Genomic DNA, 23,363 nt, shown 5'->3' on the forward strand with positions numbered 1-23,363 from the left:
TGTGTGACCTGCTGTGCTTTTCCAACACTCAACATTAAATTAACACAGTACACGACAGGCAGAAGTGCTCCTTTCCGTGTACATGTTTGAAAGGGTTTGATTAAAATGTACCTACATATGATAACATGGCTTTCATTTCCTCATCACTGCGTACTGTGATTCGATCACCATCTTCATCTTCATCTTCAAAAATAAAAATACATTGTAAACATTATTTAGTTAATCAATACTAACAGCGAGATATAGAAAATAATACTTTAGAATAGAGAAGACATTAATTAAACACAAGTTAGAATGACACAGCTAACTCCACACAGCTAATACAGTTTGCATTACATTATATGAATTTTGCAGAGCTTTATTTGATTGAAAATTATATATATTCTCCAGGCAGGTAATATTGCAAGACAGTAGGGTCTCATGAATCTACAATACAATCTGAACTACTATTGCATGTTTGGTTTACAAAATGCTTTCATTCCATTGTAATTTGCAAACATATCTAATCTGTCTAATACAGTTGATACAAACTGTACTTTTGTAAGACTTGATAATTTAGCATCTTAAGTAACTATTCCACAATTTTATATGTTACCATTTACATTCAAATCAATACTTGCAAGTGTTACAAATCCAAAGTTTCAAAGGAGAGGTTTCATGATATCTAATAGTTATTAACACACAGAGTTACAACCATGAACTTGTATTCAAATCACTAAAACATCACAACACAAACAAATGCGATAAAGTCTCATCAGAATTAACTTATTCCAATGTGTACACACTGAACATAGAACAGTACAACACAGGAACAGGCCATGAATTTTATGCCAGTAGCTGACATCAACAAATGATAAAGGAAATTGGAATATCCATTCTGAACCTGTATCACAATTATTTCGAAAGAGAGGAATACCCAGCAGTAATTTAGTAGATTTCTTAACAACTCAATGCCAATCTAAAATAAAATTAAATAATATAGGGTCATCCATTGTGGTTCATATTGTACTTGCAATTAACTGCAGTGTTCACAGTGTGGCAAAATATTTCACTCCTCAGTTAAAACAATGTCACTAGATAGGAATTAAAGGGAAGCCATACAGTAAAATCAGTGTTCAGGTAAATTCACAAACTGCCACAGAAAAGCTCAAGTGGTCAATCATCAGAATTCATGACTACACCCTTAATTCTCCGGCACCAACTCAACAATCAACTTGTATATTGTCAGCACATTTTCCAAAATGCTATTCAAGGGGAGTTGAAAAATGTTAAGTCCAACAAACTACACAATACACTGTATGATGGTTAAGTTGTTACCCTACTCCTAACATTCTTACAAGAATGGAGAAGTCCCTCAAAATGCAAATATAGTTCACAGGTGTATGGTTTGTCCATGTGTATCAATGCAGTATTCATGAATGGAGGCGTCATTTATTCAAATTGCATTGAGGGTGGCCTTGAAGTCCTTTCCTTTCTTTTAGCTTTATTTGTTGCATTCTCTGTCACCATGACCTCTCTTCCCTCCTCCCATTCCAGTGGGTCTCTTTTCTTTCCAATGTGGCAGTTAGAATGACCATTATTCGGCCATTTGCGCTTTCTAATCACTTAGGCTACTGGTAGTGCAGATTTTCTCCCACAACATTCCACGCCCCTCCCCCCTATTGTATAAATGCTGCCCCCTCCACACTTCACATCAGCTCTGATGAAGAGTCATCTACACTCAAAATATCAGCTTTTTCTCTCTATAAATGCTGCCTGCCCTGTGATTTCCAGCATTTTTTATTTTCATTACAGATTCCAGCATCTGCAATAATTTGCTCCTGCAGGCCTTGGGGTCCAGTAGAGAGGTGATGCGGTGAGAAAATAGTGGTGGAGTATACTTAAAGAGAGTGGCAGTACTATACAGTTTTATGGCATTTGGAAAGTAGTACTGGTATGTGGAAGCACCAAGATGAAGCTAGTGGGATACTGGAGTCCTTGGGGGATGATAAATGCTCAGTAGTAAACAGCATTAAGGAGAGACACCCATAATGTAAGCAATGTGTTGGAATAGGTTTGAAGTTCTGAATGAATGGGAGAATGATACCAGAAACCTGGCTTAGTGTAACAAGAAGGGTTCCTAAGCATGAGAGCAGCAGTACCAAGATGATTATTTTGGAATATGGGAAGAATGCTTAAGGCGAGGCGCTGAAGGGGTTCGGTTTTAACATGTGCGAATAATGTACTGGGATATGGCACTGGTGAAAGGGCAATATCAGGGAGAAAGGTATGGGTGTTAGATATGGGACAAGAAACCTTCTGTTTAAACAATATTGTAGGAGGAAAGCCACATGAGCAAGTCAATAAATGCTCTGCAGAATTTAAAATTCTTGCAGTGAGGAAACAGTACCAAGGAGATTTAAAAAGCGTGATAATATTTAGTCATTCAAGGGTTCATCTCAATGGGAATTGGCTTTTGTACTATAGTTCAAAGATAACAATTTGCATACGCATCCCTGTACTACCTGTTCTGGAGACATAAGGAGCAACACTCAAATAAAGTTCAATATTTTTAGATAACAAAAATGTGACTCATTACCATTACAGAAAATGATACAAGGTGTTTTATACATAAAGGCTTACCCTCTTTGGACATGGATATGGAAGCAACATACTTGCTTGGAATTTGTTCAATAAATCTTTGGCAACAAGCAATGAGGCCTGTCCCAAGATTACCATGTGCTAACTTCTTAAATCAAACTTAATGTTCATGTGGAGGAAATCTGGAATGAGGGAAAGGTGCTTTGGGGAAGCACAGTGGCTCAGTAATTAGCATTGCAGCCTCACTGCACCAGGGACCCAGGTTTGACTCCACCCTGCCTGTGTGGAGTTTACACATCTCCCTGCACCTGTGTGGGTTTCCCCTGGGTGGTCTGGTTTCCTCCCACAGTCCAAAGATGTGCAATCTAAATGGGCTGGCCAGAGGATGTGCAGGCTAGGTGGGTTAGCCATGGAAAATGCAGGGTTAGGGTTGGGGGATGGGTGTGGTCGAATGCCCTTTGGAGGGTCGATGTGGACTCGATGGACTGAATGGCCTGTTTGCACACTGTGTAGGGATTCTATACATGTTTTTTTAAAAGTGCAAGTCAGTGCTGTGCTCTCAACCACCCCATCCTATAAATGCATCAATACAAAATGAAGTTGGACTTCCCACAGCTCATCTTTCCAAATATTTTCCCATGGTGACCGCAAATTGAGGCTTGAAAATTGTTGCAAGCCCTCAGGAAATGGGGTACAGGATATCCAAGAGCCATGGCCACTTCAAAGTTGCAATTCCAAAATTTCAGCTTGTGAACCCACTTGGGATCTGGAGCCCAACTTTGGGAGGCCTGGTCTTACAGCTTAGATTTCTAAAATTCCACAAATTACAAAACAATCACGAAGTAGTATCCAAATAACAGATGCTTCGTAACTTTTAAACTTCTTAAACATATGTAGTAAGTTAAAATATTATTTCAATGGTATGTTGCATAATCAAGCAGTATTATTTAAGCAACCAAAACAAATAACATTCTTTGCCAAAACATGTATTTTTAAAAGAAACTTTCATAGGTGTGAACTCGCTGGTAAAAGCAACATTTTCTTGTACATCTTTACTTACCCAACAAGCAGCAAACCATTTTCCTGAACAACTATAACCTGCTATATGTATACCCATAGTGTTATTAGGGAGAGAGTTCCAGATTTTCTCCACGGACAGCGAAGTTTGGTGAAGGTTTAAAATCAGATTGGTGCATGACAGAGTTATCAGATTTTGAAGATGCTGAAAGCAACTTGGTGAGTTGCTACAGTGCACCTTGTACATGGTACACACTGCTGCTGCTCTACATCAGTGGTCAACAATGCGAATTTTTAAACTGAAAAATGGAATGTTCATTAAGCAGACTGCTTTGTCCTGTAGGCTTTTCCATTGAATGAATTTCGATAAAGCCTACAGAATACCAGACATTAAAACAAAATTAACTAAAATAAAACCAGAAGCTGATTAATGTGTATTTCTATAATTTGGATTTATTTTACATATTAAGCAATAATTTACTTACATTCAAACGCTGTGGTTGTCGTGTCTGGCAACACCTGACCAATAACATCCTAAAAACAAGAAACAAAATTGGTAATTCTGAAGCAGATCTCAGAAGATTTTACATTCAAAGATAAAGTCAAATACATTTTTAAAATCAGGTAAATAATTTGTTGCCTTCTTCAATAAATGTTGACTGTTTACTCCCAACATGTACCACAGTAACCTGAAGATGCCTTCATATCTCACTTTAGCCTTCTTTAAATAATGTGTGACCCCTCCTCTCACTCCCATCTCCCAAATCCCTAGAATACATCTCTATGACTCTATAATCATGACTGAAATCAGTAACTCAGGATATAAAGCAAAGACCAAAACTTGCATCTTATATTTCTGATGGCCTACTGCATGGGTTCTAGAATAGAGTCTTAGTTGGAACTCCCACAGCTTGCTTTAGCAATGCAGGGTTTGTGTTTTATGTACGTATAATTAATACGGAATCTGTGCAGCAGTCTGTACACAAAACCTTTTCTGCTTTTCTATTAGGATACTCTATTCCTGAACCACTATAGGTCATCTGTTATATGTATATCCATACTGTTACTACAGTGGTTGTGTGTGTGGGGTGGGGGGGGGGGGGGGGGGGGTGGAAGGGGTGGAAGGGGAAGGAGGAAGACAGACAGACAGACACAGACACAGACACAGACAGAGAGAGACACAGAGACAGAGACAGAGGAGTTCCAGGATTTTCTCCACAAACAGTGATGTTTGGAGAAGGTTTGCAATCAGGTTGGTGCATGACAGAGTTAACAGGTTTTGAAGATGCTGAAGGTGGCTTGGTGATTTTCAACAGAAAAGATCATTAACTTATTTATCTTTTGCTGTGAATTAAGACATAAGAATGTGAGGCAGGTGTTGCATAGTTCACAAAAGTAATGAAATATAATAGTAAAATCAGCCAAGGCATTAATGTGAATTAAATTAAATTAAATAAAAACAAACGGAACTAACAAGAAATCAAATAAAAAATAATCAACATGACAAAGTTAGGAATAAACTCTAAGAAATAATTATTTTGCTTTTAATGTGATAAGCTAACAAGAATAATCAGAAAAAAAAGGAAATGGTACTTCATAGATTTTTTTGTGTATCCTTATCTATTGATGCTGATTATTTAAAGGAAAGGTCTCTTTGGATTACTTTGTCAGAGTTTGTAATCAGTGTGTCATTTTACTCATTCTTCAGAGACATAAGGATACTAGGTCAATTCTGTTGTTAATCTGTGAAAAAGATTTTAGCATTGCTATTTAATAAGTTAATTTTTGCCCTCATTAACATGTAACACTGAAACACTGGAGCAAGAGTAGATCATTCAGCCTGGACCTTTGCCATTTAAAATGTACATAGCTGTTCCATCCACTTCACTGCAATGCTCCACATTATCACCATGCCCCATTACATCACTGGTATTTAGAAATATGTCAATCTCTACTTTAAACATGCTCAATAACTGAATATCCACAGCTTTCTAGGGTAAAATATTCCAATTATTCAAAATCCTGAGTAAAAAAATTATTTCAGTCCTATTGCAAGCCACTTAGGAAAATTAGCTGATTCTCATGCCTCACCACTAGCATTGATTAATTAACTAACTTTTGTGGCAAAGTATGCAAAGTCCCCAATTTAGCTGTCAGATAGAATCAGGTTAACAGACAACACCAACCAGGTTCCCATAATTATTGAGAACTACTGCTTGTTACAAGTAAGTCGGTGCTAGGTGAAAAAAAAGCTGCGAACTGTCAATATATAAACTCTACTAGTTGAAACTCTAAACCCACGAATCCCCACACACAGTGACACAAGCAAACAAAAATCTATTTTTGAGTAGAGGTAAAAGAAAAATTGGGAAACACAGTTCAATAGCACCATCCAACAGGGTTTAATGATATGTTCCTTTTATTTTCCAAGATCCTCTGTTCTTCAAACCCCTTCTATCAGGTTTTGTCACTTCTGTGCAGGAGGAACATGGCAATTTGTACACTGATTAGCAAATCTCTTAATTACTGGTTAAAGCAACAGTTTATAGCAAATGGTGGAGAACATAACTGGTTTTATTCAGGCTACAGGTACTTGTACAGCAGAGAAAGAGAGAGATACTGAATCTACTCTTGCGGCAAATCTGGAGGCTTCTCATCCTCGATTGTAAACTCACAAACTGGCTCCTGGGCAGATGAACAATCTGTGTTTAGGCTGATAACATCTGGCAGCCACATCTGCACAAACCAGCTACTTGTTGCCAACCAAATCTCTCACTGCGGACATACATCACATTTCTATGTTATTTTATCTCACCGCCCCACCCCCCTCTCCTTGCAAAGCAACAATGTAAACACAATCCAATAACTTGTTTGAAAAGCTAATAATTCCTAAAAATAGTATTTTTTTCATTTTAGTTCACAATCAAAAAAATGAAAATAAGAAGAAGATACCATCTTAACAATTCCAAGTGGTATGCCTTTTATTTTGTGCCCTGGCTCTAAATTCTAAGATAGGGGAATCATCTTATTTGCATTGATCTAGTCAATCCCTTTAAATATTTTGCACATTTCAATGAGATCATTGCCCATTCTTCAAAACGCGAGAGAATACAGGACCAGTTTCCCCAATTTCTCTCCACGGTTGTGTTATCCCAGAACAAGTTTGAAGAACTTTCATTCCTGTATTGCAATATTTGCCTTCTTTAGATAAGGAGACAAGAATTGTGAAGTAATTCAGGTGCAGTCTAATGAAAGATCAATGTAGTTGAACAAAAACTTAAGTACTCTTGTACTCAAATTATCTTGCAATGAAAACTAACATACTATTAGTCTTTCTAATTGTTTGCTGCATCTCTATGCTAGTCTTCAGTGACTTACTTCTGGATTAGTGGTGCTGGAAGAGCACAGCAGTTCAGGCAGCATCCAAGGAGCTTCGAAATAGACGTTTCGGGCAAAAGCCCTGCCTTTATTCCTGATGAAGGGCTTTTGCCCAAAACGTCGATTTTGAAGCTCCTTGGATGCTGCCTGAACTGCTGTGCTCTTCCAGCACCACTAATCCAGAATCTGGTTTCCAGCATCTGCAGTCATTGTTTTTACCTTCAGTGACTTACTGACATGGACACCCAGAGTTCTTTGTATATCTTCACTTGCTCATCTCTTACCATTTGGACATCCTCAAATTTCCCCATATGATTTTCCATTTGCTATGTTCTGTCAGTAAGAGTGTACAAATCCTCTTGAAGCCACTTCATGTCTTCCTCAGATCATACATTCCCACCTAGGTTTGCATCATCTGCAAACTTTGAAATATTACATTGAGTCCTTGTATCCAAATTCATTGTTCTATTTTGTGAACAGCTGGGGCTCCAAGTACTGATCCTTGCAAAACTTACTAGTCATGGCTTGCCAACATGAAAACGACCTGTTTATTCTTATTCTTCATTTTATATCCATTGCCCAATCCTTAGTTTCAGCCAATATATTAAAACATCTAGAACAGGTGTTAATTTTGCTAATCAACCTTCTGCAGGGGATTTTATCAAATGACTTCTGAAAATCCAAGTTTATTTTGTCCACTGACTCCACTTCTTCATTTCTGTTATTAATAGATTCCAAAAGCTTCAGAAAAGTTGTCAAACATAATTTCCCATTCACCAATCTATACTGACTGTGCCCAATCAGATTGCTTCTGGTTGCAATCCCATTGGTGGTACTGCAAACATTGGTGTAGTGCATACTTTCAGTATTCTTGAAGTGTACTTGTTTGCGATCAGTGCCAAAGTCTTTTAGTAAGTTCCAAGTTAAAAGCATGAAGATCCAGAGAAGACCAACACTTTTGCTCCAGGATTGAGATAATGAAAAGCTCACTAATTAATCAATTTTCTTAAAGGATCACTCCTCGGAATATGAGAAGCATGAGCAAGAGTATTCCTCTCAATGCATAATTCCCCTCTCTCCCCATACCCCTTCAGTGCCTATAGTATCCAGAACTTTATGGTTTGTTTCTTTAATATATTAAGTAACTTGGCCTCTACCACCTTATGTGGAACAGAATTGCCCAAGATCACATCTTCTGAGTTCCAGGGAAAAAAAATCCCAGCTTATCCTTACAACTTAAACCTTCCAGTCTCAGTAACATACTTATAAATCTTTTTTGCACCCTTTCTAGTTTGATAACGTCGTTCCTACAGCAGGGCAAACAGAATTGTACATAGTACTTGAAATGTGGCCTACTAATGTCTTGTATAGCCACAATATGACATCCCAACTCCTTTACTCAATGCTCTGATTGAAGGCAAATATGCCAAAGTCCTTCTTCACCACCCTATCTACCTGTGACACCTCTTTCAAAGAACTATGTACCTGCACCCTGGGTCGCTCTGTTTGACAATGCTCCCAAGGACCCTACCATTAACTGTGCAAGCCTTGCCCTGTTTGTCTCACCAAAATGCTACACCTCACATTTGTCTGAATTAACCTCCATCTGCTATTCCTTAGACCACTGGCCCAGTTGGTCAATATTCCATTGTACTCTTAGATAACCTCCTTCACTGTCCACTACACGACCAATTTTGGTGTCATCTGCAAACTTACTAATTGTACCTCCTATATTCTCATCCAAATTGTTTATATACCTGACGAACAACAGTGGACATGATTTTCCACACACAAAGTCATGCTGACTATCCCTAATCAGTTCTTGCCTTTTCAAATGCATAAATCCTGTCTGTCAGAATCCCCTCCAATGACTTGCCCACCACTGACATCAGGCTCATGTATCTGTAGTTACCTGGCTTTGACTTGCGTACTTGGCTGTTAATGATACAAATCTCTCTGCTAAGGGCCCCTCAATTTTTTCCCTAGAGTCTAATGATATCCGTGAATCCATTGTTGTTTGTTGGGAAAATCCATCTGGTTCACTAATGTCCTTTCAGGGAAGGAAACTGCCAATCTTCCCTGGTCTGGCCTACAGGTGACTCCAGACCCACAGCAAATATGATCGACTCTTAACTGCCTTCTGGACGAGCAAACAGTGCTGGCCTAACCAGTGATGTCCTCATCCCAAGAATGAATGAATTTTTTTTTAAATCCATGGAAAGCAAGCCAACATTTCAAGTCCAATGAAGAGTCATCAGCCGTAACTGAATGGTGAAGCAGACTCAATAGGCTAAATGGCCTAATTCTGCTCCTATATCTATCACTGTAATGGAAAATATAGACACCAATGGGTAAGCAATTAAAATCAGGAACTCTTAAGAATTGGAGGAGTCCCAAACTAAAGTAAAAATGTTCATTTCTCAGATTAAAACTTTTGAAGAAATGCCAATGTCTGCATGTTGCTTAATTATTTTTTGTAACAACTGAATATTCTAAATCTGAGGGAATTTAGTATGAGGCAGTGATTTGATTAATATTTTCAAGACATCAAGGGAAATAGGTAAGAAAGAGAGAAGCTATCAATAATTGTTGGGGGTAATCGGAATAGAAGTCATGGAGTAAAAATTTACTGCAATTTCTGCAATGAAATCAGGAAACACGTCTACACAACGATGAAAGAAGTCAGATTTCTCTTCAGAAAACAGTTGATGATACTAGATCAATTATTAATTTTAAATGTAAATTAATAGTTTTGTAAATAAACACATTGGAGGAGTGAAGGTAAGTAGTTAAGTTGGACATTGCTCATGATGTCACTTAATGTTGTAAAGGGCTCAAAAGACTAATTGGTCCTGTAAACCCAACCCAATTGAATTTGAGGTTTTTGAAGAAGAAACAAAGAAGATTGATAAGGGCAGAGCAGTAGATGTGATCTATATGGACTTCAGTAAGTCATTCGACAAGGTTCCCCATGGGAGACTGATTAGCAAGGTTAGATCTCATGGAATACAGGGAGAACTAGCCATTTGGATACAGAACTGGCTCAAAGGTAGAAGACAGAGGGTGGTAGTGGAGGGTTGTTTTTCAGACTGGAGGCCTGTGACCAGTGGAGTGCCACAAGGATCGGTGCTAGGCCCTCTACTTTTTGTCACTAACATAAATGATTTGGATGCGAGCATAAGAGGTACAGTTAGTAAGTTTGCAGATGACACCAAACTTGGAGGTGCAGTTGACAGCGAAGAGGATTACCTCAGATTACAATAGGATCTGAACCAGATGGGCCAATGGGCTGAGAAGTGGCAGATGGAGTTTAATTCAGATAAATGTGAGGTGCTGCATTTTGGGAAAGCAAATCTTAGCAGGATTTATACACTTAATGGTAAGGTCCTAGGGAGTGTTGCTGAACAAAGAGACCTTGGAATGCAGGTTCATAGCTCCTTGGAAGTGGAGTCGCAGGTAGATATGACAGTGAAGGCGGCATTTGGTAAGCTTTCCTTTGTAGGTCAGAGTATTGAGTACAGGAGTTGGGAGGTCATGTTGCGGCTGTACAGGACATTGGTTAGGCCACTGTTGGAATATTGCGTGCAATTCTGGTCTCCTTCCTATGAGAAAGATGTTGTGAAACTTGAAAGGATTCAGAAAAGATTTACAAGGATGTTGCCAAAGTTGGAGGATCCGAGCTACAGGCTGGGGCTGTTTTCCCTGGAGTGTCGGGGACTGAGGTGTGACCTGCATGTTCTTGGTGGAGTGGGAGCAGGAGTTGAAGTGTTGATCCACGGGGTGGTTGGGTTGGTTGGTCCGGGTGTCCCAGAGGTGTTCTCTGAAACGTTCCGCAAGTAGGCGGCCTCTCTCCCCAATATAGAGGAGGCCACATCGGGTGCAGCGGATACAGTAAATGATGTGTGTGGAGGTGCAGGTGCAGGTTAATTTGTAGCGGAATTTCCTTGGACCATAGCAACACGACGGCTGGAGGAAGTGCGCCTCATCTTCTGCCTAGGAACCCTCCAACCACAAGGGATGAACTCAGATTTCTCCAGTTTCCTCATTTCCCCTACCCCAACCTTGTCTCAGTCCCAACCCTCGAACTCAGCACCGCCTTCCTAACCTGCAATTTTCTTCCTGACCTCTCCGTCCCCACCCCACTCCGGCCTATCACCCTTAACCTCCTTCCACCTATCGCACCAACGCTCCCCCCCCCCCCCACCTTTTATCTTAGCCTGCTTGGCACACTCTCCTCATTCCTGAAGAAGGGCTCATGCCCAAAACGTCGATACTCCTGCTCCTTGGATGCTGCCTGACCTGCTGCGCTTTTCCAGCAACACATTTTCAGCTCTGATCTCCAGCATCTGCAATCCTCACTTTCTCCTCCAATGAAAGCAAGCATACAGGTACAGCAGGCAGTGAAGAAAGCTAATAGCATGCTGACCTTCATAACAAGAGGAATTGATTAGAAACAAAAAGTTCTTCTGCAGCTGTATAGGGCCCTGGTGAGACCGCACCTGGAATATTGTGCGCAGTCTTGGTCTCCAAATTTGAGGAAAGATATTCTAGCTATTGAGGGAGTGCAGCATAGGTTCAGGAGGTCAATTCCCAGAATGGCGGGACTATCTTACGCTGAAAGATTGGAGTGACTGGGCTTGTATACCCTTGAGTTTAGAAGGCGGAGAGGAGATCTGATTGAGACACATAAGATTATTAAAGGATTGGACACTCTGGAGGCAGGAAGCATGTTTCCACTGATGGATGAGTCCTGAGCCAGAGGACACAGTTTAAAAATAAGGGGTAGGCCACTTAGAACAGAGTTGAGGAATAACTTCTTCACCCAGAGAGGGGTGGGTGTACGGAATGCTCTGCCCCAGAAGGCTGTGGAGGCCAAGTGTCTGGATACTTTCAAGAAAGAGGTGGATAGAGCTCTTAAGGTTAGTGGAATCAAGGGTTATGGGGATAAGGCAGGAACTGGATATAGATTGAGGATGATCAGCCATGATCATAATGAATGGTGGTGCTGGCTCGAAGGGCAGATTGGCCTACTCCTGCACCTATTGTCTATTTCCTATTCTGAATGTAATAATTTCTACTGAGATATCCAATGGTGCAAGCATCTCCTCTGGTTTTTCACTGAATGTCCATTTTTCACGCATTTGCACAGAAAGCAAATTCCATTATATGGTTAGCATTATAATTCAACCAGATCTATTCATCCATTAACAGCCATACATCTGCACCTCCCTTTATGGCTGACTGGAAATTCTGATGGGAAATCCAGTAGCTCTGTTAATTCATGTAAAATATGAACTCCAGAGAATTCTGGATATCTAGTAAAGTACAATATTGGAGAAGGAAAAACATAGGAGCTTATGGCAGATTATCATAACACCAGAAACCCTGGAGACATATAGAAAAAAGCAGGGGTTACTTTAAAAATAAATTAGGAAAGCAACTGGAGGGTATAAGAAAAAACAATGGCAGGTAAAAATGAAGGAAAACCCGAAGGCATATAATAAGTACAGTAGGAGCTGAAGATAACTGGAAAAAGATTGGCATCCATGAGGTACCCATGTGGAAAAGTTTGGGTGGAGACAGATGATGTAGGTAAGTCTTTAAATTAGTACTGTCCAACTGTATTCAAGATAGAGAAGAATAAGATAGTTATAGAAATAAAGAGGAGAGAACTAATGTACTCAAATGAATTACAACAGAGCAAGTGGAGGTACCAGTAGTGTTAGCAAACTTAAAATTTGATAAGTCTCCGGACTCAGATGGAATGCATTCCAGACTGCTATAGGAGGTAAGGGAGAAAATTGCAGGGCCCTGACATTAATTTTCTAATCCATCTGGACACTGACACTTAGCCTGTTGCTGGTCTTGGGTGTTGGCCACAGAAATGCCAAAGGATTGTAAGACAGCTAAAGTGGTACTATTATTCAAGAAGGGTGACAAGAATAAAAAAAAATCAGTGGTTTATAAGACAGAGTCCAACACCAGTTGAAGCAAAACTTTGGAAAAGATTCTGAAAGAGAGAATTAATTTTTACTTGGAGAAGAAAGGATTAATCAACCATATGAAGGGGAGATCATGTCCAACAGGTTTGTTTGAGCTTTTTGAAGAGACTAAACATGTAGGAGGTAAAATGAATGTACTTTGATATAACCTTTGACAAGGACTTGTTGGGCCGTTGATCAAGAAGGTTAAGAGCCCATGGGATCCAGGGTAAATTGTGAAACTAGATCCAAAACTGGTTTAATGGCAGGAGTCAGAGTGTGATAGCCGAAGGCTGTGTTTTTGTGACTGGTAGCATGTGCTCTGTGGCATTTCACAGATTCTGGATCATTTGCTATTTGTAATGTACATTAATGATTTAGACACAAATAAAATTTGATTTGTAAGTTTACAATGACAGAAATTCATGTGGCAAACAGTGAGGAGGAAAGTCTTAAACTACAAGATGATATAGACATGCTGGTCAGATAGGCAGAACAATGGAATCTTATCCTGAAAAGTGATAGGCAATGTATTTTGGGAGAACCAAAGCAAGGCAATGAATTGTTGCACCCTTGGAAGTACAGAAAACCAGAGGTACTTTGGTGTGCCTATCCACAGATTCTTGAAGGCAATATGATAGGTTTGTTAAGGTAATTAAGAAGGCATTTGGGGCACTTGCCTTTATTAGTCAAGGTACTAAATACCAGAGTAGGGAGATGTAGCTGTATACAAGGTTAGTTAGGCCTGGAGTACCCAGTGCAGTTTTGATCACCACACTATATTGCAATGTAAATGAACCAGAGTGGAAGAGATTTACCAGGATGTTCTCTGGACTGGAGTCATTCAGCTTATGGAGACTAGATTGGCCTTTGAGCAGAGAAGGCCACGGGAGGAAACGACTGAGGTGCAGAAAGTTATGCAGGGTATAGACAGGCTGAAACTTTTCCCCTGGTGGAGGAGTCAGTAACCAGAGGGTACAGATGTCATAGGGCATAGAAGGCAAAGGGCATGGGTATCTAAAATTTAGTGCTTGAAAGGGTGGTAGGCACAGTGTGGGAGGTTAGAAATGTAGTTTCGACAGGTGGGGAAGGGGAAAGGGGAACAGGAAACATTATACAAACGGTCACAGAATTCTTGTAGCATGTAACATGTAGCATACGTAAGGCTAAGACTTTAATGAATATAGAGGGTCTTTTAAAGAAAATAGTGTGAAGCTAGGAAATAACTTTAAAGTGTTGGAGTTGACCACAAAAAGAAGCAGCAGGGGCATTTCACAATAAAGCTTATAGTATGATAAGATAAACTGGATAAAAGAACAAGCTGTAACAAACAAGGAACAAAGAATGCAGACATACAAGGACAGCAGGATGGCCAGATAAGAAAATAACTAGAGAAAAAAAAACAAGTGAGGTAATCGGCCTATGACAGGATGGGAAAAAGAAGGCGTGATTCCGCAAATTGTAAACTAAATAAGAAATCTAACATGCTCTGTTTTCACGCACATTTCTGCTTGATTGCAGAAGTGTCCGGTACTTGCAAGGCTGTAATAAATTGTTCTTGTTTCCAAGGCTTTGTCTCAGGCTGACTTGTGAGTGAGTTCTGTTTCTCACATTTGAGGGCTCATCTGGGATCCAAAACTCCGACCGCTCGACACGCTTGGGATGACGGGGGAGGTGCACCTCATCGATTTCAGTGATCTCCGACTCCCTTGCTTGTCGGTTGCGGTTTGGGCAAGTACGATCCGGACTGGGAGACCCTGGAAACAAGGTGGGCAGATGCGGCGGGTTTGGTAGAGCAACTCTTGTGCACAAGACCCGGGCAGGGAAAGGTCTTAAAGGATATATCGGGGCGACCAGGGGCAGCGGTATTTGCTGCAGGAATTGACGCGGGACAGGGCGCACCGAAACGACCGGGTAACTCTGTGCACAGACCGTGGTAAGAAAACAGACCTTTAAGTATTGCCTTGGTGGTCGGGACGTACGACTGTACGGGAGATTGGCAATATATAAAATAAAGCATATGTCAATGGAAAACAGCCCGTGTCGTAGGGCTGAAGGGCTACTGAGGGTGCACTTCGTAACTAACTTATGGCCAGACGTCCAGAAGAATATACAAAAGCTAGAGCAGTCGTTGTGGGAAGCTCAAAGTGTCTGTGAGATACGGGGTGTGTGTGTGTGTGAGAGAAAAAGAGCTGTACAGCTAGTAGAAAGTTTAACCCTTTGTGATTCGGTTTGAACGCACATTTGTTTGTTGGTGATTGAATGTTTGCGCTTTGTTCCCTGGAGCTCGAGATCCGGGACCGTTTTGAATCGGATTTCTCCTATGGAAAATTTAACATGATTTCTTTTAAGGTTAAGGATTTTACAGATTATGAAATAAAATGTTAACTCCTGTTCTTTTTACAGGTCATGACTGCCTTACTATCAGTTTCTAACTAATCTCTTTTATCCTTACATAAAAGTGATTTATGGAGAACAGTTGAAGTCTCAAAAAGCAGATAACTGGTCAGATTAATCGGACGAGTAAGGTGTCTAGTCAGGACCCTGAAGGGGGTGTGGAAGAAGGTGACACCGGACCTCGTTAAGATTAATTAAATTAGCAACAATGGGGGGCATGGGGAGTTGCCTGTGTAACGATCGATCTGTAAATAACGTTAATGGGGAATATATTCCGCCAGACAGTCCTTTTGGGAAAATGTTGGGTAATTGGGAACACAACTCCCGCACGCAGGAGAAAGAAAAGGCTACAATGACAAACTATTGTTGTTTCGTTTGGATGAGAGAAAGTATTAAGGCGCCTGGTATTTTTTGGCCCAAATATGGGTCCGGTGAGGATTGGCTGTGTCAAGATCTTAATATATACGTCAATCGAAAAGAACCGTACAGTCAAAAACTGATTATGCGGCTGTTGGATAGGGAGCGCGGGAGTAAAATTATGTCCCAGGAATACGGAGGAATCAGGGAAAGAAAAAAAAAGAATGAACAAGGGAAGCCACAATGGGATCCCTTAACGTGTTTGCCGCCCCCATATACTACTCCCCTGAACAAACCTACAGCTCCCGAAGTAGAACCAAGTCCAAACACAGAAAGGGGAGCGGACTCTGAACTAAAAGAGCCCCCCTAGGGGGGGCTCAGAAGCACTCGAGCCACCACACGTAAAGGAAGGGCAGAGATAATGGAAAATGTAAAATTATGTCCCTTGCGAGAGGTTCCGATTGGGGAAGGTACAATCGGATATGTAAACGCTCCCTTAACAAGCAGTGAAGTTAGGGTCTTTAAAAAGGAACTGAAAAGTTTAATAGAGGATCTGGTTGGACTAGCCGATCAGTTAGATCAATTCCTAGGGCCTAATTTATATACCTGGGGAGAACTGATGGCAATTTTAGGAACGTTAATTTCAGGGGAAGAACGAGGTGCGATTAGGAGAGCGGCTTTATAGGAATAGGAAAAGAAGCACCCAGTTGGGGAAGAAGGGAACCCAGCAGAACAGAAATTGCCAAATGTTGACCCTCATTGGGAAAATGATGACAGAGAAGATAGGGAGTCAATGCGAGATCTACGAGAAATGGTAATATTAGGAATTAAAGAGGCGGAACCTAGATCACAAAACTTTGTTAAGGCCTTTGAAGTACGTCAAGAGAAGGATGAAACCCCTTCTGCATTTCTATAAAGGCTCAAGGAGGCCACAAGGAAGTATTCGGGAATGGATCCCGATGATCCGATAGCACAGGGACTCTTAAAGGTCCAGTTTGTAACTAAATCATGGCCAACATACAAAAGAAATTACAGAAATTAGATGGATGGAGTGAAAGACAGATGGAAGAACTGTTATGTGAGGCACAGAAAGTGTATGTGAAAAGGGAAGACGAGAAGCAGAAACAGAAAGCCGAAATGATGGTGGCGGCAGTAGAAGAAATAACAAAAAGGAGAATGGGATCAAGGGATAACAGGAAGGGTTGGGGAGGACACGAAAGACAAGGGTCAGATACCCAGGAAAGGAGGCAACAGACAGGGTGTTACCATTGTGGGAAAGTGGGGCATTTTAAAGGGGAATGCCCGGAATTAGCACAAGAAAGGGAAGCTGTTTCCCTAATGACCTGAGATGAAGATTAGGGGAGTCAGGGGTTCCTTCCTCCTGAGACCCACCGGGAACCCTTGATAAATTTAAATGTGGGACCTGAAGGGGAGGAAGCAGTATTTTTGGTGGACACAGGAGCGGCATGGTCATCCCTAAGTTTTAGACCTACCGGTGTTAAATTGACTAACAAGAATCTCAGAGTAAAAGGCAAGGAATTCTTGGTGCCTATTTTTGAGCCAACCCTAATTAGAGGAAATTATGAGGAAGTGACAGGACAATTACCAACGGTAGAGTTCAATGATGAGTTTTTAAAGAACTATATTGTGGCGCTCGGATCCTCTTTGTCTGTCCTTAGGAAGAAGGGTCTATTGACCCAGACACCGCCACTTGAGTTCGCAGTACATCAGATACGACCGGGTGATCGGGTCCTGATCAAAACCTGGAAAGATACCAAACTGCACCCAAGCTGGGAGGGACTGTTCCTAACCCTCCTGACTACTGAAACAGCCGTCCGAACAAGCCATACTTGTCTTGAGGGCCCAGTGGACGCTCCTTCCCCTCCAGCAGCAAGCACATCCTACAGACAACCCTCTGAAAATCAAGCTGAGCAAAAAGAATGGACTGAGATAAGAGACAATTAAGTATTGGGTAAAAAAAAACTGTATCCCAAAACAATTGTAAGTGTTACATGGACTCACTCCTCCCTGGTATTTAAAGGGTTAGGGAATAGACAGATAGGGTTGTGAGCTGAAATGAGTGGTCAACTTTATATTGTCACAATAATATTGGCGCTAGCTGCCAAGGGAGGTGGGAAAAATCATTTTACCACTTTATGTCAGAATTATGCTAAACTAAAGGGGCATACCGACTGTTAGGTATGTGCGGAGATCCCACACCATGGGGAATCTGGAATTCCTCTCACGGTAATACCACTTATCAAAGAAGAAGCGTACGATGTACAACAATTTGACTTGGGCTCAAAATGATACAACTTGGAGATTTGAAAGGGGTAATTATAACTTTGCGGGATGGTTCCCTCAACCAGCCCCGAAAACTCTGGGCGCTATTGATGGCCTTAGAGTATCCCCATTGAAAGGGGCAGTAAATACCACTTGTTTCTGTAATCAGAATGATACCACACTCTTCCGATTAGGAAATTCATCTTGTGTCCACACCAGCCAAGCTACTCCCACAACCATTCCCCAAGTATTGAATGGGACATATTGAGTGTGTGGCTTAAAGGCCTACCCACTTATCCTTGGCGAGAAGTATGTTTGGAGTGACAGATGTAACAGGAATGGGTGCTGGGACCATCCAGTTCAGACATTACCTCAAAACCAGAAAGGTTGGAGTGGCTGCTGCTACCTCGCCTTTATAATTCACCACTTGAGGCTGTTAAAGAGAGCTCCAAAAATACCTTGGAATAAACAGGGAGGCAGGCGAGTAACCCGGAAAGTAACCGAAGGAGATCGCCTCCTCTGGACTTTGATACCTATGTATGGAACTGCTCGAGCAGGAGTAGAAATACAAAAGTTGGCGGCTTCCCTGGAAGAGTTGGCCAACAATACTGCGGATGCGTTGGCCGAAACCCAATCCCAAGTAGCAGCCATAACGACCGAAATGATTGCCACTAGGCTAATGACCCTTCAGAACAGGATGGCTCTGGACTATATTCTAGCAGAGAAGGGTGGTACCTGTGCACTAATTGGAGAGGAATGTTGTACGTACATATCTGAGGTCTCCTCTAACATTACTGATATCTCCAAACATGTGCAAGACAAAATCGCCAAGGGAGGTCGGTAATTGGTACCGGAACGAAAAAGGATGGGAATGGGGGAATTGGGAATTGACTGGTTGGGGAAGGTGGTTAGTAATCTAGCTATTGATATTAGTGAGTCTGGTGGTAGGGTTCAATATCCTAAAATGGATAATGAGCCGACTGATGACATCCCTTAGGGAAGGAACCCAAATAAATCATCAGATGCCTTTACAATCAGCCGGTGATATGCAACAAAGAGAAAGTCAAAGAATGCTTCTAGAGTTCGAGGGACGAACAACACAAATGTAAAATGTAAGATTGTGAACCTCATCGCCAAAAGGCGTTAAGAGGACAGAACGTAAGAAAATGAATTAAAGGAGACTTAATAAGTGCAGAAACAACAGTTAGAGAAAAAGAAAAAAGGGGGAATTGTGGGAGGTTAGAAATGTAGTTTCTGCAGGTGGGGGAGGGGGAAGGGGGACATTATACAAACAGTGGCGGAATTCTTGCAGCATGTAGCATACGTAAGACTAAGACTTTAATGAATATAGAGGGTCTTTTAAAGAAAATAGTGTGAAGCTAGGAAATAACTTTAGTGTTGTAGTTGACCACAAAAAGAAGCAGCAGGGGCATTTCACAATAAAGCTTATAGTATGATAAGAGAAACTGGAAGAACAAGCTGTAACAAACAAGGAACAAAGAATGCAGACATACAAGGACAGCAGGATGGCTAGATAAGAAAATAACTAAAGAAAGAAAAACAAGTGAGGTACTCGGCCTATGATAGGATGGGAAAAGGGAGGCGTGATTCCGCAACTTGTAAACTGAATAAGAAAGCTAACATGTGCATTTTTGCTTGATTGCAGAAGCGTCCGGTACTTGCAAGGCTGTAATAAATTGTTCTTGTTTCCAAGGCTTTGACTCAGGCTGATTTGTAAGTGAGTTCCATTTCTCACAACAGGATGGAACAAATATTTTAGTAGAATTTAGATGATTACTTGAAGTGTTATAGCATACAAGGCTATGGACCAAATACTGGAAAATGGGACCAGGGTGGGTAGGTTCTTCTAAAACCAAGTGCACATGACTGAACCAGATCCTCATTCTGGAAACTAGCAACTCCTCAGGGTCCCAGCCACAAAAACAGCAGTTGATCAAGTCCTCAACCGTGAGACCACAAACCTGTCTGTTCCACAATCCCAAAAATCAGCCGTTCATGAGGCGGCATCCAAATCCTCAGCCTGTCATGCCTTCTACACACTAATTGCCCTGCCGTCAAATCCTTACTCTCAAAACCAGCAGCCTGTCAGCTCCTCGGCCCCAGAGGCCAGCAGCTTGGGCTCCTCGGCCAAAACAAAAAAGGGCAGCGGTTCGTCAACTGTCAACATCCAAGCCAGCAGCCTTGTCAGATCCTCTGCCCACAAATTCCGTAACCTGTCAGATCCCATTCAGGAAACTAGCGGATTTGTCAAGTCCCCATTGCCGTAAAATCAGTAGGCCCGGGGGCGCCCACAACCGAAACCAGCAGCCTTGCCAACTGCACCACCCTTACCAGCACATCTCTGAAGAGCAGTGGCGAGCCGAACGGGATGCTCCAGTCCACATCGCCGCCGTCCGGGACCTTGATGCGGATGACCAACTGCTGCTGGGGCGGCGGCGGCGGCGGCGGCTGCGCCTTGGGCTCCATCTCACGGGGCACGAGCATTGCTCGCGCGGGGCCTCATTCTCCGCCTCGCGACTGCCCGCGAGCTTGGACTGACGACCAACGGCCGCCCGCGCGCCCTCACTGACCGATGACGCTCGCCTCGAGCCCAGACTCGGACCAACGGTTGCTCGGAACTTGAACTGACGGCCTCGCCTCCAGGTAAGGCCTCAATCTCTCGTATATGTCTCTCCTGCACTGACACCCTGCGTTTGCGCGCCGGCTGGACTATTAGCTTCGACCAATAACCTGGAGTTTATGCTCCCTTTCCAAGAAGCTTTAAAATGTTTCTCGATTCTATTTTCCTTTCCCAACAGCCGCTTTTAATTTGATACCGTGGCCCTTATTTCATCGTGGCGGTTCCATTTTTGTTTCACTTATACGTTTTTTTTTGGGCTTCTCTTTCTCCTCCTCTACCGCGTCCTTCCGCTTCTAAATAAAGGGATTGTAGTGCAGTATTTTGCATTAGAAACCGGACCAAAAGTGACGGGAGGTGGAGTTCTTCGGACCCGTGATCGAAAACACATCGCAGAGCCGGCGGACGCCTTTCCTCTCTGCACCAGAGTGGGGAGGAGCCCAGACACCAACTTCTCCAGGAGTCGTGGAAGATTGATCGCTTGGTCACGACTCAAACAACCAACGAACTAAAAAAAAAATCACAACCACTTTTAAATGGGAGAAAAGATGTACCTTTTGTCATTGATCTTATTAGTTACAAAAGGATCGAAAGTGCGTGTTCCAAATTCCATTTGATTGAGCTAGGGACTGGGCCAAGCAGAGTTGGCAAACCTCGTCAAAGGCAAACATCAAGGAGGGTTCTCTTTTTTTAAAAAAATATAACTTTTGTGTTTGCAGAACAAGACTGTTCAAATATAAATAAAACTGACTTAGCAAATACAATTTTTTCCAGCATATTTCTCTATATTCGTATCAGACTTAAACGGTAAAACCGTTTCTAAAGCATTCAAGTTACAGAGGGAAGAAACGTGAAGCCAATATAACATGCAACCGGTACATTGCTGAATATAAAAGAATCCGGTCAGTTTCTGCTCCACCCACCCAAACTCCAATAGCCTCTCACCATCGCAACAGATCACAAATTTGTAAGTAGTTATCTAGTTATGGGGAACTTCTCTCGACAATTACCCTGCAGTCAATTCGGAGCAAAAGTTATATTTAACTATTATGCATAAGGACAGGCGAGTTAAAAACAGCTTAAAACATGTCTAACTGAAAAAAGATCACAAGGCATTTCACATGGGGAAATTATAAAATAGTATAATGCCAAGTTACAAAAGCTGATATTGAAAGCAGCTTCATGTTAGCACTAAAAATTCATAAAATTCTCCAAGGTTGGGAATGGATATAGGAAGGGCCCAATGTTTACAAGGCCTGCTGGTATATTAGTTTCCTGACCATCTTTGCTCATATGCATTCGTAGCCTAGTATGTTCACTTATTTTTCAGATGATGTGTCTTTATTGGCTGCCACAAACGAGACACCTATTGTTGTGGTTCTGTTCGCCGAGCTGGGAATTTATGTTGCAGACGTTTCGTCCCCTGTCTAGGTGACGTCCTCAGTGCTTAGGAGCCTCCTGTGAAGTTTCCTCCGGCATTTATATAGTGGTTTAAATCTGCCACTTCCGGTTGTCAGTTCTAGCTGTCCGTTGCAGTGGTCGGTATATTGGGTCCAGGTCGATGTGCTGATATGCAGGTCTCAAGGTGCCTCACAACTTGACTATCATTGAAGGTACTACATGTTTGCACTCTGATTGATTATCCAGTGCTCCATTCTGGCAATGAATTGGCAGTTTTATCAAAGTGAAGTTTAGCTTCTGTTGTTTCAGCATGATTTTGTCACTCATGCCTATTACTATGTCTGGTTTCAATAGTATTTTTCACTATTTGAAGAGTAGTTAGTAGTTGTACTTCCCATTCAAGGATTGCCTGACACTAGACTGTGCTGGATTTGCCCGATTTCTTTATGATTTTCATTGCTGTTTCAGCCTTTATATTTGGGGATATCGTGGAGATGATGTTTGATATTGCATTTCCAATCTTTTAGGAAGCAATGGAACTCATGAATTAACAGCCACTGTCATTCATTACACCTGAAGTATACTTTCAAAAACCCTACAAACTTTCTGGTAGTTTTTGACATCAATTGGTATAACTACTCTTCGTCAGAATAGTAGTAGAGGATGACAAGATAATCACTTCCAGGTGAACATAGGAGGTATAGTTAGTAAGTTTGCAAATGACACCAAACTTGGAGTAATAGTGAGCAGTGAAGAAGGTTACCTCAGAGTACAACAGGATCTTGATCAAATGGGCCAATGTGCTGAGGAGTGGCAGATGGAGATTAATTTAGATAAATGTGAGGTGCTGCATTTTGGAAAAGCAAATCAGAACAGGACTTACACACTTAATTGTAAGGATCTGTGGTAGTGTTGCTGAACAAAGAGACCTTGGAGTGCAGGTTCATAGCTCCTTGAAAGTAGAGATGCAGGCAGATAGGATAGTGAAGAAAGTGTTTGGTATGTGTTCCTTTATTGGTTAGAGCATTGAGTACAGGATTTGGGAGGTCATGTTGCAGCTGTACAGTACATTGATTAGGCCACTTTTGGAATATTCCATGAATTCTGGTCTCCTTCTGATTGGAAGGATTAGATTAGATTCTCTACAGTGTGGAAACAGGCCCTTCGGCCCAATAAGTCCACACCGACCCTTCGAAGAGAAACACACCCAGACCTATTTCTCTCTGACTAAAGCACCTAACACTATGGGCAATTTAGAATGGCCAATGCACCTCACCTGCACATCTTTGGACTGTGGGAGGAAACCGGACCATCCAGAGGAAACCCACGCA

General features: G+C 41.6%; 1 protein-coding gene and 1 long non-coding RNA gene across 6 annotated transcripts in view; one reads left to right on the plus strand and one right to left on the minus strand.

Moving 5' to 3' along the window:
* map2k5 (mitogen-activated protein kinase kinase 5) overlaps positions 1-20,498 on the minus strand; it is a 385,015-nt gene extending 364,517 nt beyond the window's left edge. For all 3 annotated transcript variants that reach the window (XM_072565277.1, XM_072565276.1, XM_072565278.1), the window contains exons 1-3: positions 20,346-20,498; positions 4,083-4,131; positions 116-183 (exon numbers count right to left, since the gene is read on the minus strand). In XM_072565277.1, the coding sequence (XP_072421378.1) occupies positions 116-183; positions 4,083-4,131; positions 20,346-20,498 (270 nt within the window). The remainder of the gene's footprint in view (positions 1-115; positions 184-4,082; positions 4,132-20,345) is intronic.
* Positions 20,499-20,526: 28 nt separating this feature from the next.
* The window catches only part of LOC140469060 (uncharacterized), an 83,672-nt gene continuing 80,835 nt past the window's right edge, over positions 20,527-23,363 (plus strand). For all 3 annotated transcript variants that reach the window (XR_011955939.1, XR_011955940.1, XR_011955938.1), the window contains exons 1-2: positions 20,527-20,657; positions 20,938-21,598. This is a non-coding gene — a long non-coding RNA (uncharacterized lncRNA). The remainder of the gene's footprint in view (positions 20,658-20,937; positions 21,599-23,363) is intronic.

The sequence above is a fragment of the Chiloscyllium punctatum genome, chromosome 48 (genome assembly GCF_047496795.1).
Source record: "Chiloscyllium punctatum isolate Juve2018m chromosome 48, sChiPun1.3, whole genome shotgun sequence".
NCBI classification, from domain to species: domain Eukaryota; kingdom Metazoa; phylum Chordata; class Chondrichthyes; order Orectolobiformes; family Hemiscylliidae; genus Chiloscyllium; species Chiloscyllium punctatum.